Source organism: Protopterus annectens, chromosome 2.part1 (genome assembly GCF_019279795.1).
Source record: "Protopterus annectens isolate FY-2018-M chromosome 2.part1, PAN1.0, whole genome shotgun sequence".
Classification (NCBI taxonomy): Eukaryota; Metazoa; Chordata; order Ceratodontiformes; family Protopteridae; genus Protopterus; species Protopterus annectens.
Window position 1 is genome coordinate 1,444,528,882 of NC_056729.1, and position 23,375 is coordinate 1,444,552,256.

General features: G+C 44.8%; 1 protein-coding gene across 4 annotated transcripts in view; it reads left to right on the forward strand.

The window, feature by feature from the left end:
• Positions 1-23,375, forward strand: part of HTT (huntingtin) — a 4,811,037-nt gene that overhangs the window by 1,625,512 nt on the left and 3,162,150 nt on the right. For all 4 annotated transcript variants that reach the window (XM_044062924.1, XM_044062926.1, XM_044062925.1 and 1 more), the window contains one exon: positions 12,371-12,491. In XM_044062924.1, the coding sequence (XP_043918859.1) occupies positions 12,371-12,491 (121 nt within the window). The remainder of the gene's footprint in view (positions 1-12,370; positions 12,492-23,375) is intronic.

Below are 23,375 nucleotides of genomic sequence, written 5' to 3' on the forward strand. Positions count from 1 at the left end.
ATGCCAGATGAAATGTGAATAGCTGAATACATAGAGACTTTCTAACTGTTGATTTTGAGGGGTGATCGGAGGAGTTCTCCGTTGTTAACTCTTGGGATCTATATTGGGATAGGTAGTTATTTCTAACCAGTTTTTCTAGATGATGGCAACACCACCAGCCTGTTAGTTTTCCCTGTCATGCTTAAGTATATTAAATCTGTGTGTGTGGGGGGGGGAGGGGGGGGCTGACTTCATTATCTTACAGATCTTTCTTTAACCAGGTTTAAGCAGTAACTAGTACATCAGGGGAGTGAGTAACTACATATGCTAACTTAGTATGTCAGGGGAGTGAGTAATTACATATGTATGAACGTCCCGGATTATGTTCAATATACTGCTAACATTCATGTTTACAAGCAGGAGTTAATATTCAGAGGTAGATAGGGAAGAAAATCTAGAAGCATTTATTGTTGTGCTGGCCAAGTTGTTTGGTTGCTTTTTGTCAGAGCTAGGGTTGGGGTGAATGCCATTTACGTTTTAGTTTAGGTTGTACTGTAATTTTTCTTGATAAAGAACTTGACTCGATGTATATGTAGTTGAAGAGGTCAGAAACAGTAGAATGGTAGATGTAAGGTGGTATTTTGTGCAAGAACTGAAGTTAATTATGATATGCTAACACTTATCAGTATGGGAGTCATGAAAGCTAATGTGGTAGGTTAGTGCAGTGAGTACACAAAGTGGCAGCATATTGGTTAGAAACAATGTTGGTAGTAGGGGTGGGAATTGAATAATTTATGTAATGTTGCTTAGGTTATATGATGTATAGCAATATATGTGAATGTTTGTTAGTGTTAATTTGCTAATACAGTTTAATTACTTTTGTATAAATGTAAATTTACCTGTGTCAAGTGATAATTCAATAAAGGTGTTTAAAAAAAGAAGCAAATGTTGGTAGTGGTGCAGGAGTTAGATTAACATTATTCTGTATTATATGAGGGGAGTTTGATGGGGTAACTGGAGGAAGGAGTGATGAATAGAGTTCCTTAGAGGCACTGTCAGGAGAGGGCTCAGAAGGATTGGATAAAGTTTTGATAATATGCAATATATGAGAGATAAAGGATGATAAAGGGTAGGGAGGGTGGCCTAATGGTTAAGGTGTTTGCCTTACAAACACAAGGTGCAGGGTTTGAGTCTCACAAGGGATAATTGGCTAGGCTTAAAATGGCTCGTAAGGGCAGTTAGCTTAGTACTAATCTATGAACCTATGAACCTATGATGATGTTATGTTGTCCCATCTCGCCTTCCTTCTTGCTGGTTGGGATCGGCTCCGACTCGGCCGATTTACTATAGCTCAAGGCTAACTCCTATCCCAACATGCCTAGCGGTAGCTACCCAGGTCTCGTTTGCCACTTGCAGTGTCGAGATTGCAACTTCTGGCTCAGACTAAGTACTTTGTGCTTTCTTCACTATATTGTTATTCTTCTCAGGTTTTTGTTGTTTAATTAACTTGTTAGAGTGTATACTATTCTCTCCTAGTCTAATGACCCCTTCCTCTTTTTGTTGTGGGTGTTTTTGGCCATCGTTTCTCCTCAGGCCTTGCTCCCCCCTCGAGCCCGTTTAAATTAGAGGGTTCTTCTTCTTTTTCCCCACCCTTTCTGGGATATCCATTTTAAGTTAGAGGCTCTCCTATTGGGGGAGTTGCCGTTTAAGTTAGAGGCTCTCCCCCTTTTTCTTAAAAAACATTTCTGTTATTGTTTGGGCTAGCCGTTACAACCTTGTAATAGTTAGTTGTTGTGTGCTGTTAGCCTATAGCTTTGTTTTTTTCTAGTGCTGTGAAGAATTGTTTTCTGTCAGTTATCCACTATGTCCAAAGAGTTGAAGCCCTCTGGGTTCAAAAAATGCGACTCGTGTTGCCAAATAATGCCCCTTACGGATGGGCACAGGAGTTGTGTATATTGTTTTAGGGCTGTTCACCTGCAGGACTCTTGCTCAAACTGTCATGCTTTCAGTTCCAGAGTCCTGCAGGAGGGAAAAAAAAAGTTAATTTTGCTTGGCCTTCTGAAGAACTCTCAAGATTCTTCGTCTCAGGGTCCCCCAGCCAGCTAAAGTGTCCGAAAAACACACTAAGCCATCTTTTCCGAGTTTAGAACAGACAAAATCCACTGAAAAACGTTTGGCTGTATCGGTTCCCAGTGTTGACTCTGAAAAAGCTAAGTCTCAGGCGGCTCCATCTGTGTCCTCAGAGCCAGTCCGGACTCACAAGAGAACAAGGTCTCCTCCTTTGGAGCCAGCACATTCTACTCCACAATTTCCTTTGCTGCAGCCTGGAGTGGATAGTCACCAGTCCTCATCGCACTCCTCTCAGTCCTTCAGGCTTTCAGATCACGATGTGGAGAGAGTGGTCAGTAGGCTCCTCAAGTCACAGGCACTTGCTAAATTATTATCAAGCCCAGCCCATAAGGAATTGGCTCCTTTGGCCCATCCAGCTTCTCCATCGGTTCTTCCTCTGACTCTCTTGAGCTCGGAGCTGGAATGCATGGAGGTCGTGGTGGTGGAACCGTCGGCTCTGGTTACTTCTCCTTTATAGGTTCCCTCTCCTTTATAGGTTCCAGCGCCCGCTCCAATCTCCTCAATGTCTCAGTCCATTGAGGGATCTGGGCGCCAAAGCTCTCTCGCCAGCTCTGAGGGGAGGAAGTGGCATTGGACCCTTGTCCGACCCTGCTCTCCCTCTCGGAGCTTCTGTGCAGGTGAGCTCGGCTCCCACATCAGCCTCAGAGCCATCGCTCTCAGTTCAGAGGAGATCTCCAGGCTCTTTGGAGTCAAGGACTCCTTCAACTCAGGACTGTGGCGTGTTCGAGGTGATGAGGAGCATGCTGTCTCCTGAGACTGCTCCACCCTCGGCTCCATTGGCTCCTTCTCCCTCGGTGCCTGTGCCTGCCTTTGACCCTACTCCTGCCTCCAAGAGCTCCATTGGCCAACCCCACCTCTTCTGAAACCTCCCCCAAACATTCAGAGGAGCTCCCTCCGAAGAAAAGATGCTAGAGGAAGCATCTAGACTCCCCTGAGTTTATCACTTCAGACACAGACTTGGATGAATCGGAAGGGTCCCCACAGTCCCTTTCTGAGAATGTCTCCTTTTCAGACATCTTGGAAATCCTTAGAGGGGTGGCTGGAAGTCCCTAGCCCCTTTTGAGGATGAGTCTGTCTACTGGATGCATTTGGTTCCTGACCCTCCACCTCTTGGGTGTCTCCGCCTTTTGACCCACTTTTGTGTGTAGTGAGTCGAAAGGCATGGAATGCGCCAGAGACCATGGAACCAGTTCCAGGGAGACTGAATAAATTTATTACAGCTCTGAAGGATAAGTCCTTCCTTTCCAAAGGGGTCCCTGTTGATGCCATGGTGGTGGCAGCAGCCACTAAGAAGGTACTTGTGAAAACTTCATCTGTCCATCCACCAAACAAGGAGTCTTGTACGATGGACAGGTATGGGAAGCGTATGTTTTCTTCAGCGACTTTTACTGTTAGGTCACTGAATTACTTGTCACACTTCACATGTCTTCATAGGAATCTCCTGATGGAGCTAGGAGATACCTGCAGGATCTTACAGCTGATGGAGTTGCGAACAGGTTGGCTTCCCAGCTTGCGATCTTGACCTCAGTGGTTAACTCGTCCATGAGGCTCATTTCTTATGCGGCAGATGGAGTGAGTAGGGCAGCAGGTACCGGAGTAGCTTTGCGGAGACACTCCTGAATGCCCCTTTGTCAGTTTGTGTAACCTTTCAAGTCTTCATTTACCAATGCCCCTTTCGATGGCTCGTCTTTGTTCTGGCCTCAGGTAAAAGAGACTCTCACCAGGTGTGAACAGGATGGCAAGACTCTGTCTGCCGTAGGAGTCCGTTTTTCGACTCCATCTAGACCCTATCCTAAAGGTCAGAAGAGTGGAAAGATGTGGTTCCAAAAATCCTAGGGAGCTTCGCCTGACACGTGGGGAAACAACGGAAGACTCCACCCTCCCAGCAGAGGGGGGTCTGCAACAGCAGGGCGGTAGAGATACGTTCTCTGCTAGGCCCTTCCAGCACTCCTGAAGGGAGGCCCCGACTGTCCACCTCTGGAAGCAGTTGGACCAGACTATCACTGTACCCAGCAGCCTGGCAAACTATCACAAGAGAAACATGGGTACTGTCGATAATACAAAAAACACCAATCGTTGAGCAAAAACTTTATATAGAGCAAAGCTTTCGGGCAAAACCCTTCTTCAGTACTAACACAAACGTATTAAAAAAGCAAGATGCTTTAAATAGGAGCCTGAATGGTCATATGACAGCAGCCAAAGTCATATGACTTAAACACAATTACACAATTAGATTAAATACAAATATATAACAACTTACAGAATACAATTAAACATATATTAAAAATATTAAAAAGTTCCTTTGTTTCAAAAATATGTATATACGAAAATATTATTGCACATCTAGTTACATAATTTAATCCGTTGTATCTTCATCAAAATTGGTTTCAAGCTAACAGCGGAATTCAAACCTGGCAAGCGATCAGCCGCTAGCCTAAGTATCCACTCGTACTCTTTAATTTCTAAAACATTATTAATATCTCCACCCCTAACAGATGGAGTGACCATATCTATAACCCTAAATTTAAAATTGTGGTCACCCCCTTGCAATTTAATATGCTTAAATAAAGCATTATTCTCACTCTCTCTTCTAATTTTGGACTTATGCTCAATAATTCGCTCTTTTAACTTACGCGTAGTCTTCCCTACATAAAATGAGGGACAGGCAAAACATGTAGCTAAATATATAATGCATGGAGTGCAATGTATACTGCTTTTGACAGACACAGAAGCACTTAGAAGCATTTATAATAGCTTCAAAGAGTTTTGGTAGGTGTAGAACCTTTTAGAAGCTGTGAAATATCCAGACCGTCAAACTCTCTAACTACTAACAGAGCTTTAGGCACACTGTCTACAAGTTTCTAATTTATGATGCATAAACTTTTGCCCCACAATTTTAATTTATTCATATACTTTTTTTTGTACATTTTGCTTACTGTCTTTAGATGTTCATCGTGCATACAGCTGCAGTCATAACAGATGGGTTCTCCTGCCGTCAGGCGGTTCTTCGGTCGGCCGAATTCCAAAGTCTAGGTCCGGCGCCGGTTGTCGTCGCCTCTTCCCTGACGTCAGTGCGACAGGGGTATAAAAGAACCAGCCTACGCCATGTTCTTCAGTCTTTCTTGCCACGCATTGCCCGAAGCAGATGCAGTTCGCAACTGCCGGTCGGCCAGCTCCTGAGATTACGAAAAATTTGGAAAACCGAAGTCTTCTTAAAAGCTAAGTACCCCGTTGGGGAAACATTTCTTGCCTCAGACCAATGTCAGACAAAGTTAATAATTGTATTTCTTGTGGGAAGCAAATACCGCATAAGGATTTCCATTCCCTCTGTATACCTTGTTTAGGCCCAGACCACGACGTCTCGGTCTGTCACTGTTGTGCTACATTCAACAAACGCACTATTAAGCGTCGGGCGGAGTTCGCCCAGCATTTTTTTGGGAAAGCATTTAACTATACCATGTCGTCGGATACTCCGACACCGGTTTTGTCTAAAAAACGCAAAGACAAGGACCGACACTCGAGGTCCACGGCCTGTACCGACACCACGCCAAAGCCGACTACACTTGGTCCGGTTCTCAGTGAGGTGCCTACGCAGCCCCTGACTACCGACGGTACATCTTTGGCGGTGTCTCCTGTAACCGAGGTCGCAGGCTCCTCGGCCCACACCCCGACTACAGATACCGAAGCCACTCTTGGCGTTGAAACACAGAATGTGGACAGGTCCACCTCCACTCAAGGTGTCTTCAGACCTTCCTCTTCTTTCTCCATCAAGGCTTTCACCAAGTCTAAAGCAACCATGCACCCTAAGAGACCAGTTACACAGGGCCCATCTTCAGGCCCCATGCCTAAGAGACAGATGCTTAAAATGGCTGAAGATTTAATTACTCTAATCAGAGGTTCTCAGCCACCTCCGGACAAAAGGCCCAGAGTGGAGGAAGATTCCCCCTCCTCTGATCAGGGATCCATTATTTCAGAACATTCTGATGATCAGGAACAGGCTTACTCCCCTTTTGAAGACTCTGATGCAGAGGAGTCTATTCCTTCTGTATCCCCCCCTGAGGATTTCTCATTTGGGGAAACTTTGCATACCTTAAGGGAACACTTCCACTGGGAAGGCCAGGATTATTCAGATTCCAAGAAAAGGCTCAGGGAATTTCTTTTGTTACCCCAGCACAGGCCTCTGGCTATACCTCCTGTCTTGGACATCCTAGATGATGTTTACTCGAGGCCTGCCTTAACCCGGACTCTCTACCTCCAGCTCCAGTTAAGCCTGACAGGTACTACAGGGTTCCTGACTCACACCAATTTCTTTACAAAAGCCATGCTGCTGACCTAGAAACCATCTCACAGGGACCCAAGGGAGTTAAGGCTTCCATTGCCAAAAATCCATTGCCTTCCGAGAGAGATTCCAGATCCTTAGAAAGGTGGGGAAAAAAAGTATACATCTCAGCTACCTTAACCATGAGGGCCTTAAACTGTCAGTTTCATATGCTAAAATACCAACAGTTTCTGTTATCTCAATTGAAAAGTAAAATGTCACAACCTGAACAACCAGACTTGAAGAAGTTGCAGGATTTGATGCATAGTGCAGAACAAGTGAGTAAACATACCTTACAATGTGGTTTTGATGCTCTAGAGGCCTCATGTAGAGCTGCTGTTACAGGCTCAGTCATACGCAGGCATGCTTGGCTCAAGGAACAAACCTTGCCTGATCATGTCAAAGCTAAATTACTAGACGCCCCTCTTCAAAAGGATGTACTATTTGGGGCAAAGGCTGAGGAAGTATTACGGAAAATGGAGGAAAAAGCTAAATCAATGCAAACTGTGAAAGAATTTCTGCAGGTTCAACCACCACATTTTAGTAGAAATTGGCCTTCCAAGAACTGGTCCTTTCCTGCCACGGACATACCCCAAAGAGGCAGATACAGGCGCCCGAGGGGCAGAGGACAACCACAAGGATCGTACAGAGGCAGACAATGGCAAGCTCCTACACCAAGAGGTGGCGAGGACAACTCACAATCTTTCAGAAAGCAAACCCAATGACTTTCCCCTTTGCAGGCCAACCAGGTCTCAAATGGCAGCCCCCTTAGGAGGAAAGCTGGCACTATTCTCAAAAAATTGGCATGTTGTCACAAAGGACAAATGGATGCTGGACATTATAAACAGAGGCTACAAATTCCACTTTCATACCCTTCCAAAAATGAGAGGCATGCCAAAACTGCCACACAATCAAAGGGCAGAGGCACAAAAGCAAATTTCAGATCTTATAAACATGAAAGCTATTCAAGAGGTACCTACACACGAACAAGGTCAAGGTTTTTATTCCAGGCTATTTCTGGTGCCAAGGAAGGGAAAAGACTGGAGACCTATTTTGGATCTTTCCATCCTAAACACATTCCTACTGCACCAAAATTCAAGATGCTCGCTCTACAGCAACTTCTTCCCATGCTGGGCAAGGAGTCTTGGCTGGTAACACTGGACCTCAAGGAGGCATACCTGCATGTCCCAATCAGACAAAATTGCAGAAGATACCTCAGATTTCTTGCAGGTTCAACCCATTATCAATTCTCTGCATTGCCCTTTGGCTTATCTACTGCACCCAGAGTATTCACGAAATGCCTGGCATCAGTAATTGCCTACTGCAGACTTCAAGGGATACAAATATACCCTTATTTGGATGACTGCCTGATCCAAGCGGACAGCAAGCACATTCTTCTGAAACATCTGGCTTATGTAATAATGTTATTAAACTCTCTGGGATACACAGTCAACAAAGAGAAATCAAGGCTAATACCCTCTCGAAATATAATTTTCCTGGGTGCCAATTTGGACACAAACACCCAGATGGCCTACCTCACGCCAGAGAAGCAGGGGCAACTAATTCAATACTTCAAAACACTGGCAAATTGCACCAGGCTGACTGCAAGGAAAATCCTGCAGGCTCTGGGATTCATGGCATCTTGCTAATCCCATGTGCAAAGCTGCATATGAGAAAACTACAATGGTACCTAAAAAACATATGGTCTCAACACAGCCACAGTTTGGAAACAATAATACCACTACTTCCATGTCTGCAAAAGGAATTTCTGTGGTGGGCTCAAGCATGTCAAGCAAACACAGGTCTTCCATTCAGCAAGCCTCAAGCAAATCAAGTCATCACAACAGACGCCTCTGACTACGCCTGGGGGTGCACATGACAGACCGGTGCATTCAGGGCAAATGGTCCCAAAAAGAAAAGCACCTTCACATCAATCAAAAAGAAATGCTAGCAGTAATAAATGCTATTATAGCTTTCAAGGACCTTCTACAACCAGGTCAACTATTGATAAGAACGGACAACACCACAGTTATGTGGTACATAAACAAGCAGGGAGGAACACATTCCTATCCCCTATGCAGACTGGCCATATCACTTTGGAACATGGCCATGGACTTACAAATGGAACTACAAGCACAGTACTTGCCAGGCAAGGAAAACACGCTGGCAGACAACCTAAGCAGGAATATGACAGATCCACAAGAATGGATGTTGCATCCAAAAGTTCTTACAGAAATAATCCAAGAATGGGGAAGGCCAGACATAGATCTCTTTGCCTCCCACAAAAATCATCAATTGACAAAATTCTGCTCGAGGACCTTCCACCCAAAGGCCTGGAGAGTGGACGCTCTCTCTTTCAGCTGGACATCAATGACAGTGTATGCCTTCCCGCCTCTTCCTCTGCTGCCCAAGGTCCTATTGAAGACCAGAGCAGACAGACCAAAGATGATCCTCATTGCTCCGGACTGGCCAAGGCAACACTGGTACCCACTCCTGAGGAGCCTGACTCATTACCCTCCATGGACCCTGCCTCTAATGCCTCTTCTTCTGACTCAGCACAGCTTCAAAACTCTTCACAGTCAGCTAAAAACACTCAATCTAGCCACATGGAAGATTCCTTAGCATCACAGCAGGCCCTACTCTCCAAGGAGGTGCAGGATGTCATTTTGGAGGCCAGAAGGCCATCAACTAGAAAAGCTTACTCCGCAAAATGGAAACGTTTTTGTGTCTGGATTGAGAAAAAGGGCCAGAACCCTGGAAAACTGAATTTACCTCAAATACTACAATATTTGGCTGAACTACTAAGCAGTGGACTTTCGTTCTCCTCCATCAAAATCCATGCCTCAGCCATTTCTGCAGAATACAACACTGATCCTCCTTTATTCTCTCACCCTCTTTTAAGACAGTTCCTCAGAGGGGCTAAGAATTTAAGACCTCCAAGGAAATAACCAGTACCTGCTTGGGATCTAAATTTCATTTTGGAAAAACTGACTTTGCCTCCTTTTGAGCCAGCTGCTTCATCAGATTTGCAATATTTGTCCTGGAAAACAGCTTTCCTTCTGGCTACCACTTCAGCTCGTAGAGTTTCAGAACTACAGGCCCTCATGGCTGTCCAGCCTTTTATCATCTTCCATCAGGACAGAGTTTCATTACGAACCAACCCTTCCTTTATGCCTAAAGTGGTATCCAGAGTAGCTTTAAATCAGGCCATACATTTACCTACTTTTTATCCCAATCCTCAAAACAAAGGGGAGAGATTACTACATTCCTTGGACATCCACAGGCAACTGCGTTATTATTTGGACAGAACAAAGCCTTTCAGAAAATCAGAACAGCTCTTTGTGGCCTATGCGGTAGGAGCTCCAGGAAAGCCAATTTCCAAACAGACAATCTCAAAATGGATAGCCCACTGCATACGCTTTTGCTATTCCTTTCATGGCAAAACTGTTCCTTCAGGCATTAGAACTCACTCCACCAGGGCCACAGCCACCTCTGCAGCCTTCCTCAGAGGAGTTCCTACCAAGGATATCTTGGAAGCAGCCACTTGGAGTTCTGTGCATACCTTCTCCAAACACTACAACCTACCATTATACTCCAAATCTAGAGCAGGCTTTACCACTGCAGTCTTGCAGGGCATGTTGGCTCCTCCTAGTGCCACCTAGTGCCTACCACCCCTTTCTTAGCTTTGGGATTCTACCCATCTGTTATGACTGCAGCTGTATGCATGATGAACATAGTACAGTTTTGTACCTACCATAAATGCAGATGTTCGAGTGCTAATACAGCTGCAGTCCAGGTTTCCCTCCCTCCTTCCCCTCTAGGGGTATTCTTTTATGGTGTATTTGCTTGCAACTACTGTTTTTTGATTATATTGCATTGCATTCCTTCATAATTTTATGTATTGCCTTCCTTCTGAGGGCACCTGACATCTGGGGCAAGAAAAACTGAAGAACATGGCGTCGGCTGGTTCTTTTATACCCCTGTCGCACTGACGTCAGGGAAGAGGCGACAACAACCGACGCCGGACCTAGACTTTGGAATTCGGCCGACCGAGGACCCGCCTGACGGCAGGAGAACCCATCTGTTATGATTGCAGCTGTATTAGCACTCGAACATCTACATTTATGGTAGGTACAAAACTGTACTTTTTGCTTCCTTAAAATTGCCTTCTAATTCAAACACATCCTCATTTGGGTTGTCTTGTCCCATATTGTCCACTGGTTAAGTGCATTTTGACCCTCAGTAGATCAACTGATCCTATAGTCCCTGCATTTCCTCTGGTTCAGTGTATTGCACATTCTAAAAGTTTTTTTCTCCTCTGGTTCAGTACACTGCACATTGTGCAGTGTTTTCTCCCTGCAGTTGACCGTTCATTGGGCCCAGAGCCTGTCCTAATCCATTCAGTCTACCAAACCTCTTTGATCTCTTTGTTGCCGTTGGACAGCTCACACTGGTGCTCAGGGAAATTTTTCTCCCGATTGCTTATTCCTTGCCCCCCCCCCCCCCCCCCACACACACACAAACATATCTCCCAAGGGCAGGGTGCACAGTAACAGTTGTGTTTGCCATCATGAATGCTTTAAGATGAAATCTTCTGATACCTTGTATGTAGCATTGTTTTGGAATTATTAATGCAAATATGAGCAAGCAATATTTGGTGCCTAGAGGCGTCAGTAGGAGGTAAATGCAGAAACGCCTGGAGGCGCACTCAGCTGTAATGAGTTAAATACCTTCAAATCTTCTTCCCCAAGAAGTAGAAATATTGCACATGGGACATTCTCATGTTTCATGACTGTTCCACTCACAGTGAGGGGCACATTGACTTTATGCATCCACAGCTTTAATTTTTCTTCCAAGTTGTCCTATAGTGAGAGATTTCCTTTGGATTGCAGTTAGGTAGGTTTTTCTAGTTGCATGTTGTACATCTGTACTTTAGACACAAACTTTTAAACAAATGCAGTTCTTCTCTTTTGCAGGTATTTCTACACATCTGCAGATATATTTCTTCATTTCCTATACTATGTAACATCTGGATGTTTGTCATAGTACTCAGTAAACAACACACAGACACTGTGGAATGGCTTTACTCTCCTTGATATGTTTATTCTGTTTCTATAAGGAATATGCACCTCACAGATTGCATCTTACTGGAGTTATGCATTGGCATATTGAGTGCTACAACTTCAGTGAATAATAGTCCCATTGCTGAATGGACAGATATACCAATAACTACTCTGCCATAGCATTTTGTGGCATTTTCGTTACTAGACCGTTACCATGTTTTCTAATTGTGACAAATTAGCGAATGTTGTCATTGAGTTAGATCACCTCCCTTGGTCCTCGATCAGCTGCTAGATACTGAATGCTGTCCCAAACAGCAAGACAGAGTTGACATAATTTGGGGACTTCAGTATTACAACTGTTCTGCAACTTCAGTTTTTTTTCCCTGACCTTTCTTGGATTTAAACAAGGCCCAAAAAGGGTACTCAGTCTGCAGTGTTCTTTAATTGAATTGTTTCTCATTCAGTCATAAATGCATTACTTTGAGTACCTCACATCTGTACATAAACAACTTAACATGCAGCTGTCAGTATTTTTTTAAGATTGTGTTATTACCCAGGATTAGTCTGCAGTTTTTTTTGTAACATTGTAATTCATATAGTAATAAAAATGGAAATAATACTTATGCAGTCATAATATAGTTTTTGAAAATCTGAACTAATCTGCAACCATTTCCTACCATGAATCTTTTCTTTAAATATAATGCTTTGTTTGATTTGGCCCATTTTAATAAGTCATTATGGCTATTCCATTAAACTATTGAGTTTATTTATTTGGCTCTGCAGGTAACTTCTTTCTTGAATTAGTTTTGTCTCTTTTCTTTATTGATTTTTTATGTGAGCAGTGTTGGCTGCAATTAAATGTAGTATTTTCTGGTTTTAGGACATACAGAGGTTTTAACATTTCACAAAACACTACAGATGTAACTATTGAAAATAATCTCTCCCGAGTTGTCACTGCTGTGTCTCATGCCCTGTCATCGTCAACCTCACGGGCACTCACAGTAAGTGATTTACATTGTCCTGTCAAGTTCAAGTATTAAATATGAACATGTATTTATTGTCTTACAATTGTGACAGCTGATGCAATGAAGTGTGACTGATTTCTGTCTAACTTTTTTGATGTTATCTTTTAAATGGTATATCCTTCTTTAGACAATCATTGTAGAAGGTGCTGTAATGTATGGAAAATTCTTTTCAATTCTGCCGGCATTAACTTTCATAGAAGGCTGGCTTGAAGTTGTGGATGAGAAGAATCTTAAGGATGATCACGAGGAAGCAGACCTATGTATGGCATCAATGCAGGAGATGTCTAGTTCAGTCTCCTAGGCAGCAAGACATTAACTTGTGGTAAATCTGGTTTTGGATACAGGGGTGACACGGCATTCAGCTGCAGGGACATATGGCTGCTGCAAATTCCCTCCGAGCAAAAAGAAGCATACAGTGACATGCCTACAACTTCAGTAACCAAATGCATAGGGAGAAAATAATCATGACCGTCTAGGTAGTAAGGCAGTTGTCAGGGGCAGGTTGACCAGTGGGCACGCCAGTGGCAGTAAAAATACAGTGTAGAATAGGCATTTCCTTTATTTATCTTGTTTTTTGGCAATACTTTTATTATTGGTGTGTGTCTGGACCATTATCCTCTCTACAGTGTGTAGGAAACATTACCTAAAACACATACTGCAGCATAAGTGTAACTGCAGTAGCATGCAGCATTTCCTCCTTGCTGTAGCACACTTGTACTTATGTAAGTATCTACTGTACTCCATGTATGTATGTCCTATACTCCAATCACAACTCGCTTTACTTCCCCTGTCCACATGCACTTATCTATTGAAGCAGTGGGCTGGGCATGGCACTGCAAGCTTCTCTTTGCCAACAGGAAATCTGCAATTTCCATATGACTCTGCATCTGAATGTCACTTCAGCCATGTGTCCCCCCGTCCCCCCCACACACACACAACGTACCGCAGGTAAATGTCTTGCTGCCTTGGAGCTTGAATTCAAGAGATGGCATCCTGTAAACTAGAAAGAAAAAATAGAGTAGGTACACTCGTAAGTGTTGAAAATAAGAGGGAATTTAGAAGACTGTATAAGGACAAATTAAACGGTTGGAAAAACTTAGAAGTATTAAATCAACCTGATTAACTGCTAAGGTTGAAGAAGAAATAGAAGTGAAGGAAAGAGCAACTTAAGTTGAAGCATCTAATGAAGAAATCTTTTAGACAGTGATAGTTGTAGAAGACAGAACATGAAAGGAAACCTGTGATGTGATAGTGTTCAATCTCGCCGTTTGTTCTTACACATGGGTTCGGAGCCGATCCTCGGCTCCGTGCCGGCCTCTTGCAAGCTCTGCATCGAGAAGAAGCTCGAGACAATCTAATACCAACAATCCCCCTCTGCCTTTACCTCAGATCTAGTTTGCCGCTGCTGCGTTCGCATCGCTGGGAGCTAGCTCGAGTGTCTAAAGCTAAGATATAACTTTATTTGTTATATTTTATTAGATTTTCTAATTCTATTTGATATTTCAGTGATATACTGTGTGATTGTGTTGTTGACTGGTTAAATTCTCGGTACCGTTAAGCTGTTTTATCGGTTAGAATTTTTCGGGGCCTACAACCCTTCTTAAATTTAATAGGATTTGACTTTTATACCGGATTTGACAATTTTTTCTCGGATTTGACAAATTTTTCTCGGATTTGACTGCATTACTGGACTTGTCTTTTACTTCTATAATGTCTGATAAGGTAAAGTCAGGTTTTAAGCGTTGTCAGTGTGGCCAGAAAATGTCAGTGACTGACAACCATAGTTCCTGCGTCTACTGCCTTGGCCCTCTCCACTTGCAAGAGGACTGTTCCATCTGTCACTCTTTTAGTGGGAGGGTCATGACAGATAGGCGCAGGAAACTAATGGACAGAGGTTTATTGAAACCTTCTTTTCAGGAGGCTCTGGATGCTTCTGACCAGGCATCAAAGTCCTCTAAGGAATCGAAGACGTCGGAGCCCAAGTCATTGGCTCCGAGCTCTTCAGCAAAGGTTAGATCACCGGTTCCACAGACTTCGGGGCCGAGTGTTCAACTGGTATTGGTTCCTGAGCCTCAAGTCTTGGAACCGGTGATGGAGCTCCCTCCTTCGACCTTATTGAGGTCGGCTCCGTCTTCGGTTCCTTCGACCCGTTCTTCCTCCAAACTCTCTGATATCGATGTGGATCGCGTGGTGCAGAAGTTATTGGAGCATTCGGCCCTGTCCAAACTTATTTCGGTTTCCACCCAGTTGGTGTCGAAACTTGAAGGCCTCCCGGTGTCTCCATCCATTCCTCCTCCGAGACCGGTTCAGTCTTTGGAGCCGGAAGAGGCTGATCTACTGATTGTGGAGCCCTCGGGTCCAGAACCGTCCTTTTCTCGGTCTGTTCCTCTCACCTCGACTCCGTCGGACCCGATAGCGGAGTCTCGGAGCCGATGGTCTGTCCTTGGTTCTGGGGCCGAGAGTCGAACCGACGTTCGGTTCCGACTCTCCCCTCGGGCCTCGGCGGATCGATTCGGCTCCGTCCTCGGGTCGATGCCTTCGTGCCTGTGTCGGGATTCTTCCCATTTCTCGGAACCGGAGATTCTTCGATGCGGGACCGGGCGTTCGACCTGATGAGGAAGGTGTTGTCTACCCAGACAACCACATCAGTGGAAGCAACCTCTCCTCCCCATAAAGGGCCGTTATCCTCCTCTGCACCCACGGCCACATCCAAGCGTCGGGCACCAGTGTCTCAGCCACCCCTGGAGGGTGCCCCTTCTTCCTCCGAGGCTTCTTCGGATGCTCCCACGAAGAAGTCCCTAGGAAAAGATTGTGTAAGAGGAGACACTTGGATTCTCCACAAGAATCCTTGACATCTGATACTGACTTAGATGAGTCAGAAGGGTCCCCTAAGTCACCTTCAGAAGATGTCTCTTTTCGACATATTGGAGATCCTGAAACAGAGAGGTGACTGGCAGTCCCTTCCCCTTCTGAGGATGAGTCAGTTTTGCTGAAGGCATTTGGTGCTCGCCCTTCTTCCTCCTGGGTCACTCCGCCCTTGACGAACTAATGGAACTAATTGCTCGAAGGGCGTGGAGGCTCCTGACACAGTGGAACCAGTCCCAAGGAAACCCAATAAATACATCACGGCACCTCAGGACAAGTCCTACTTAACAAAAGGAGTTCCAGTGGACGCTATGGTGGTGGCAGCAGCCACGAAAAAGGAGATGTCGGAGTCTTCTTCATCTGTCCATCCTCCTAATAAAGATTCTAGGACGATGGATAGATACGGGAAGCGCATTTTCAGTTCAGCGGCTTTTTCCATGCGATCCCTGAACTATTTGACCCATTTTACACGTCTACAGAGGGATCTAGTCAAAGAGTTGGGAGATACCCTCCAGGGTACTACAGATGCAGCTGTCTCAGAGAAAGTGACAGCGCAACTTAATACCCTTACATCTATTGTTAACTCGTCCATGAGGCTGATATCCTACGCAGCCGAAGGTTCGAGTAGGGCAGCAGCTTCAGCGATTGCTCTTCGCAGACAATCCTGGATGCGCTTATGTTCCTTTGCGGAAGCCTTCAAGTCTTCCTTTACTAACGCCCCATTTGACGGTGCCACTCTCTTTGGCCCCAAAGTAAAGGAGACCCTTACCCGGTGTGAACAGGAGGGAAAGACTCTGTCTGCTGTCGGAGTCCGTTTTTCCACCCCAACCAGACCGTACCCCAAAGGGCAACGTGGTGGAAAAATGTGGTTTCGAAAACCCCAAGGATCTTTCCCAGGCACACAGGGAGATGCCCCCTCTAGAGGCAGAGGAGGGGGTAGAGGTGGAAGACGCCGCCCTGGCGGCAGAGGGGTCCGCAACATCAAGGTGACAGGGAGACACTCCTGGTAAACCTTTCCAGCACTCCTGAGAGGAGGCCCGACTGTCCTGCTCTGGAGGCAGTCGGGGGTCGCTTAGCTTTATACCCTCAGGCCTGGCAAAATATAACTACAGACAAGTGGGTAAAAAGCGTGGTTACCAGAGGTTACAACATACCCTTTCTATCTCATCCCATCCCAAAGAAAATACTCCCAGATGTACCACCCCATCTGCGAGAGCCAGCAGCTATAGAAATTTCAAAGCTGCTAGAAAAAAGAGTCATCCAACCAGTCCCAGCGGACCAGCAAGGATTCGGGACTTACTCAAGGTTCTTTTTAGTTCCAAAGAAAACAGGGGACTGGAGGCCCATTCTGGACCTAAGCTACCTCAATACCTTCATCAGGAAAGAAAAGTTCCGAATGGTCATGCTTCAATCGATCCTTCCATTCTTACAGAAGGACGACTGGATGTGCTCAGTAGATCTAGAAGATGCATACTACCACATCAAAATGGCCAGGGCATCCAGAGATCATTTGCGCTTCCGGCTGGGGGCCAGTCATTTTCAATTTCGAGCCCTGCCCTTTGGTCTGACCTCAGCCCCCAGGGTCTTCACCAAATGCATGGCAGTGGTAGCGTCTCACTTGAGACGCCAAGGATTCCAGGTGTTTCCGTATCTGGACGGCTGGCTCCTTTCTGCCACCACCCAGCGTCAACTATTACAGGCCAGAGACTTTACTCTTCAACTGTGTGTTCACCTAGGGATTTCCGTAAACTTCGGAAAATCCTTACTTCAGCCATCACAAAATATCTTGTTCATAGGAGCAGAATTAAACACACGTCAGTTAATTCTAAGACTTCCCCCAGAAAGGATACTATCACTTCAGACTCATATACGTCTTCTACTCTTGTCAAGGAAATCTCCTGCAAAACTGGTACTGAAGGTGTTGGGACTCATGTCAGCCTCCCTTATTGCAATACCCTTGGGAAGGCTGCACATGAGAGTCCTACAATGGCTACTGTTTGCACAATGGTCGTTTCAACAACTACCTCTAACACACGAGATTCTTATAACGAAGACATGCAAAACAGATCTAAACTGGTGGCTTCAAACTTGCAACCTTTCCAAGGGGAGACCGTTTGTGCTACCCACGCCCACAGTTACGGTGACCATGGACGCTTCCCTGATAGGGTGGGGGGGCATCTTTCAGGGACAGACAGTCCAAGGCGAATGGACCAATTTGGAGTACACTCTGCACATCAATGTTCTAGAGTTGAGGGCAGTGTTTCTAGCGTTGCAACACTTTGCTCCCCTTCTTCCTCTGGGAACTATTGCAGTTCAGACGGACAACATGTCTGTAGTCTGGTACATAAACAAGCAAGGGGGAACCAAATCCTATCAGCTATGCAGAGAGGCCATGAGAATCTGGCAGTGGGCGGAGTCCACGGGTCGCTTTCTAATAGCAACGCACATCCCGGGGGTCATCCAACGTCATAGCCGACAGGCTGAGCAGAGCAATTCTGTTACCGCACGAGTGGTCCCTAAAACAGTCAGTAGCGAAAAGGATTTTTCGCACGTGGGGCCAGCCTTCCTGCGATCTGTTTGCGTCTCCAATGAATGCCAAATGCAGGAGCTACTTTGCCCTATTACCCCCTGCAGGGGAAGTCCCCAGGGCCGCACTGGTTCACGATTGGCCCCCGGGACTCCTGTACGCATTTCCTCCATTTCCTCTGATACCAAAGTTTCTCCAGAAAGCCAGAAATCTACACAGGACAATAATCCTCATTGCCCCATTCTGGCCTCGTCAAATTTGGTTTCCCTTCCTGAAGACACACTGCATTCGGGGACCCTGGATTCTGGACCCAGAGCCAGATCTATTGACTCACTCGTCAGGGGCTCCCCATCCCGCTCCTGTCCCTCCATCTAGCAGCTTGGCTGCTCCAATTCCCAACTTAGCCAGGTCTGATCTTTTGTCACCAGCAGTCCAGGATATATTGGTGGCTTCTCATAAAGCTTCCACTACTAAAACATATTCTAGTAAATGGAAGCGATTTGTATTCTGGGCGAATACACACCAAGTGGATCCTTTTATAGCTCCTTTGAATAAAATATTAGAGTTTTAACGGACTTATTCCATCAGGGTGCTTCTCCTGCTACACTAAGAGTTCAATTGGCTGCCATTTCAAATTTCCATGTGGAAGAATGTGGAGCTCCTGTTATGGCTCACAGACTTTGTAAAGCCTTTTAAAAGGGGTTTTTCATATTAGACCACCAGTCAGATCTCCTACGTCACCTTGGAGTCTAAACTTGTTGTTATCTAAATTAATGTTGCCCCCTTTGAACCTGCCTCTTCTTGCCCATTAAAATTTTTGTCCTGGAAGACTCTCTTTTGGTAGCCATTACTTCCGCTAGGCAGTATCTGAACTTCAGGCTCTCTCCATCAAGCACCCTTATTTGATCTTTCACTCTGACAGAGTTTCTCTTGAACCAATTCATCCTTCCTCCCTAAAGTGTGTTCTATTAACAATATTAATCAGTCCATTGAATTACCCACTTTCTTCAAAACCACTCCAACAAAATGGAGTATATGTTACACAAATTAGATGTTCACAGACAACTAAGATTTTACTTGGATAGAACAAAAGATCACAGAAAAACTGATCAACTCTTTGTGGCTTCTGCTGATAGCAGGAAAGGACTAGCAGTTACCAAAAGAACTCTTTCTAAGTGGTTAACGGATTGTATAATCTATGTCTACGATTCTTCAAATCAAACCCTTTTGCACAAACCCAAAGGACATTCCACAAGATCAGTGTCTACATCTTTGGCTCATGCAGCCCGCCTACCACTGGACGCTATTTGTGCGGCTGCTACTTGGTCTAAGCCACATACATTCATTTCTCATTATAAGGTAGACAAGGCTTCTAGGGACAGGGCAACCTTTGGTTCCACTGTGCTCAAGAACGTCCTTCCGTGAGTTCCTCAGGAACAAGGAGCTAGGGACGCTACCCATGTGTAAGAACAAACGGCGAGATTGAACACTATCACATATAGAAGTTATGTCCTTACCATAACGTTCCATGTGGAGTGTTCATCTCGCCTTTGTTCTTACATTCCCACCCTCCCGCCCTAAGAAGAACGTTCTTTTGATGCCTGGCCAGGAACATCCTGCTACTGCTGCTGCAAATATTGTGTACATAGTTGGCATATATATATATATATATATATATATATATATATATATATATATATATGTCTATTTGTCTTCTATATATATTGTTATGTATAGATTCTTATTTCTGGGCATATGTGATGTAAGTATGAATGTGCTCTCTCTGGAGATTGGTTTGCTTGCAAACTAGATCTGAGGTAAAGGCAGAGGGGGATTGTTGGTATTAGATTGTCTCGAGCTTCTTCTCGATGCAGAGCTTGCAAGAGGCCGGCACGGAGCCGAGGATCGGCTCCGAACCCATGTGTAAGAACAAAGGCGAGATGAACACTCCACATGGAACGTTATGGTAAGGACATAACTTCTATTTTTTTGCAGTACTGGAGAAGTCTGAGGAAGTGAACTGTATTTACTATGAGAGCAAAAATACATAATTGGCCCTGCTGTTCCACAGGAGGATTTGTTAAATGAGAGGGTGCATCAAGTTTAAGCTCCTAATTTAGCCTCTAGAAAGAGGCCACAAGACCCATGTTGGATAAAATGTAGTCATACCAGCAGAAGGAGATGCTTCTGGCAAAACTGACAAGAAGTAAAGGTATTGAGCATTAGTGATTAGTTCTTAGGTTCATAGGTAGGTACTAGGCTATTGGCCAAGGGCCTAAGTAAGCCTAGCCAACAAGGTTTCCTGACTTACGCCACCCAAGAAAGTTAATTTCCTGTGCCCCTGTCCAGCAGTCACAGAAGTGATCCCAGGGGTGTATTTCCTATTTCCCATCCACTTATCAAGATTGTTTTTGAAGAGTGCTAATGAGGAACTTTGCTTGACATAGATGAGTAGCTTGTTCCAGAGTGTATAGGATGTCTCTGGGACAGGAATCTGTTCCTCCAGCATGTCCTGTTTATTGTGGTGACAAGGTTTAGTTCCCTAGAGCGTGCAGCTCGGAGGGACTGGGATGTCTTTAGGTGTAGCATGTCCAACAGCTCTAGCTTTAACATAGCTTTATATGTTAGGCAGAGATCTCCTCAGATTAGGCGATATGCTACAGAGTAAAGCTGGAGTTTTTTGAGACGGTCAGTGTAGGGCATCTGTTTGAGGCAAGTAATCCTCTCTGTGAGGCACTTCTATGGCCTTTCCAGCTGCTGCAAATGTCTTGTGAGGTACATTCCAAAAGGGGTGTTGTACTCTATAATGGGTCTAATGAGTGTCGAGTAGAGGGGAGCAATGACCTCTTTTTTCCTGGATGAGAACCCTTTTGTGATGAGGTGTGCCATGTAGAAGGACTTCTGACTACTGTGGCGATGATTATCAAAGGAGATACTACTGTCCACCTGGGTCCTAAGGTCTCTTAATACACATTTGGTGTTGAGTAGACTGCTACCTATGTGGTAGTTCATGGGTACAGAGTTTTTACCAAAGGGGATGACAGTGCACTTCTTGGCATTGAGCTTGAGGCCATGCCTCTGACACCAGGCATCTGTCTCAGTGAGGCCCTTCTGTAGGATGTCCACATCATTTGGGGACTCGACTATGGTTCCTAGTTTGCAGTCATCTGCGAACTTCGTTAGCCAGAGGCCATCTGTGTTAGCCTGTATTTCAGAGAAGTAGATACCAAACAGGAGAGGTCCCAGGACTGAACCCTGTGCTACACCACTTGTCACTGGTCTGAAGTCAGATTTGGAGTCTGCAACTTTTACAGTGTGGGTTCTGTCAGTGAGCCAGTTGGCAACCCATCTTGTGACGTAGGGATTTATACCTAGTTTAGTGAGTTTAGCTATAATTCCAGAATAGGGATGGTGTCGAAAGCCTTGGTGAGGTCAAGATAAGCTGTGTACCACCTTACCCTCGTCTATGACTTTGGTGACTGCCTCAAAGAAGTCGATCAGGTTCAGAAGGCATGATCTGCCTTTCACAAACCCGAACTGGGTGGGATCCAGAGTTTGGAGGTTACCAATGTCTTTGTTTGAGTTCCATGAAGATACGTTCCATGGCCTTGCAAAGTGGGCACAAAGCCTGACGTGAGACTATGATTGAACATGGTGCTTAGGTGGGGAGCCAGTTCGTTCTGAAGTTCATATAAAACGCAGCCTGGGATGTTGTCCGGTCCCATGGATGCTGTGTTTTTGGTTTTAGAGAGTGCAGCTTTTACCTGCATGAATATGATTACAGGGATATTCTGCATTCTTCTTGTATAGCTATGGGCTCTTTAGGGGGTGAGAGGGGGGTAAAGTTAGCACTAAACCTATCTGCCAGGATGTTGGCAATATCAGTTGGTTCTATAATTTTCATGCTGTTGTGCTGTAACTCAGAGCAGATCTGGGTGTTGCCATTGAGATTCTTGACATAGCTATAGAATGCTTTGTGGTTGCCGTTAGAATCAGTGGTGATTTTGTTTTCGCAGCTAGCTTTGGAGGATCTTATGAGGGATCTTACCAACCTTCAGTCCTCTCTAATGGCCAGGCTTGAACAAACCTACAATAAAATTGCCAAATTTGCAGCCAACTTACCTAACTCTACCCACCATTGCATAGCTCTCCATAAGCTACAATGGCTTGAATTCTCCCACCTTCTAAAACTGTCCCAGCTACATATAACACACCTTGTACTAAACAAACCAACTGCTTGTCCCTCTCTCGCCAATCTAGTTACTTGCTACTCCCCTCGGCCCCTTCGCAGTACAGATAAACAACTTCTAGGAACATGCACACCCAAAATGAACATAGGCAATCTCTTATATGAATCATCCATAACAAAAGTCTGGCGCAACCTCCCCTCTAACTTCTGTAACATCACACAAACAAACTGTTTCAAAAAAGAACAAAAACACTTCTTCCAGAAAAATTAGATCTGTCCCTGTCAAGATCCCAACTTCACCACTCTCTCTCTCATTCTTTCTTTTCTGTTTGTCAGACCTACTTAGCTTAAAAATACTTGACTGCTAATTGCATACTCCTCCTTGTACTTTCTTCTCATATTATGAATACTTGTGTGATACCCCTATATATATATATATATATATATATATATAGTCAACAATTATGCTACGTTGTTACTGGACTGTTGTTGTTGTGTCTTTCGGCTTTTCCTGGTTAGGGGTCGCCACAGTGGAACTCCGGTCCGCTAGTGATTGGCAGTTGATTTTTACGTGCTGAGTTGCCAGCCCTAACGCACAACCTTCAACGAAGGTACGCCCATTCACGCATGTCTCCACGCAGAAGACGCTCTAGCTGAGAGTCGAACCGGTCAGCGTCTTACTGTGAGGCGACAACGCTACCGCAGCACCACCACCGTGGATTCTACATTGTTACTGGACTGTATGTTATCTAATTAATACTGTAACTGTGTTATTTTTGTAAGAATTCCTTTTCGAGCTTTTCTCCTCGGGTCTTCTCTGAAAATGGTCATATGCTCAATTGGACCAACCCAGTTAACAAATGTGAAATAAATAAAGTGATGCCAGTGTATTTGTAGACTGCTCACTTTATAGTATACAAAAGTGGCATAAGTTTATTGCAATCAGTAAGAGTTGTCTTGAGGCTGAGGTGAGATTCTAACTGCTATACTTGGCTGTCTTTCAAATGTTTTTTTCCCAGTGTGCTTAAAAATGTATATGGAGGCTGAGCTGGCTTTAGTGTGATTAGCATTTCTACTGTGACTAGTTGAGGGAGGCTGAAGGGGAGAAATGGCATCTCTGCAACATGGCAAAACCTAGTGGATTGAAGATTACAAGTTTCAGTGAAATCAGGTAGACAAAGACCCCTTGTTTTCTTATTTTCCCAGTGTGGTGTGACCTCACAGTTGGTACACCCAGACCCCCCCCCCCACACACACACACAGACAGACAGACACAGCC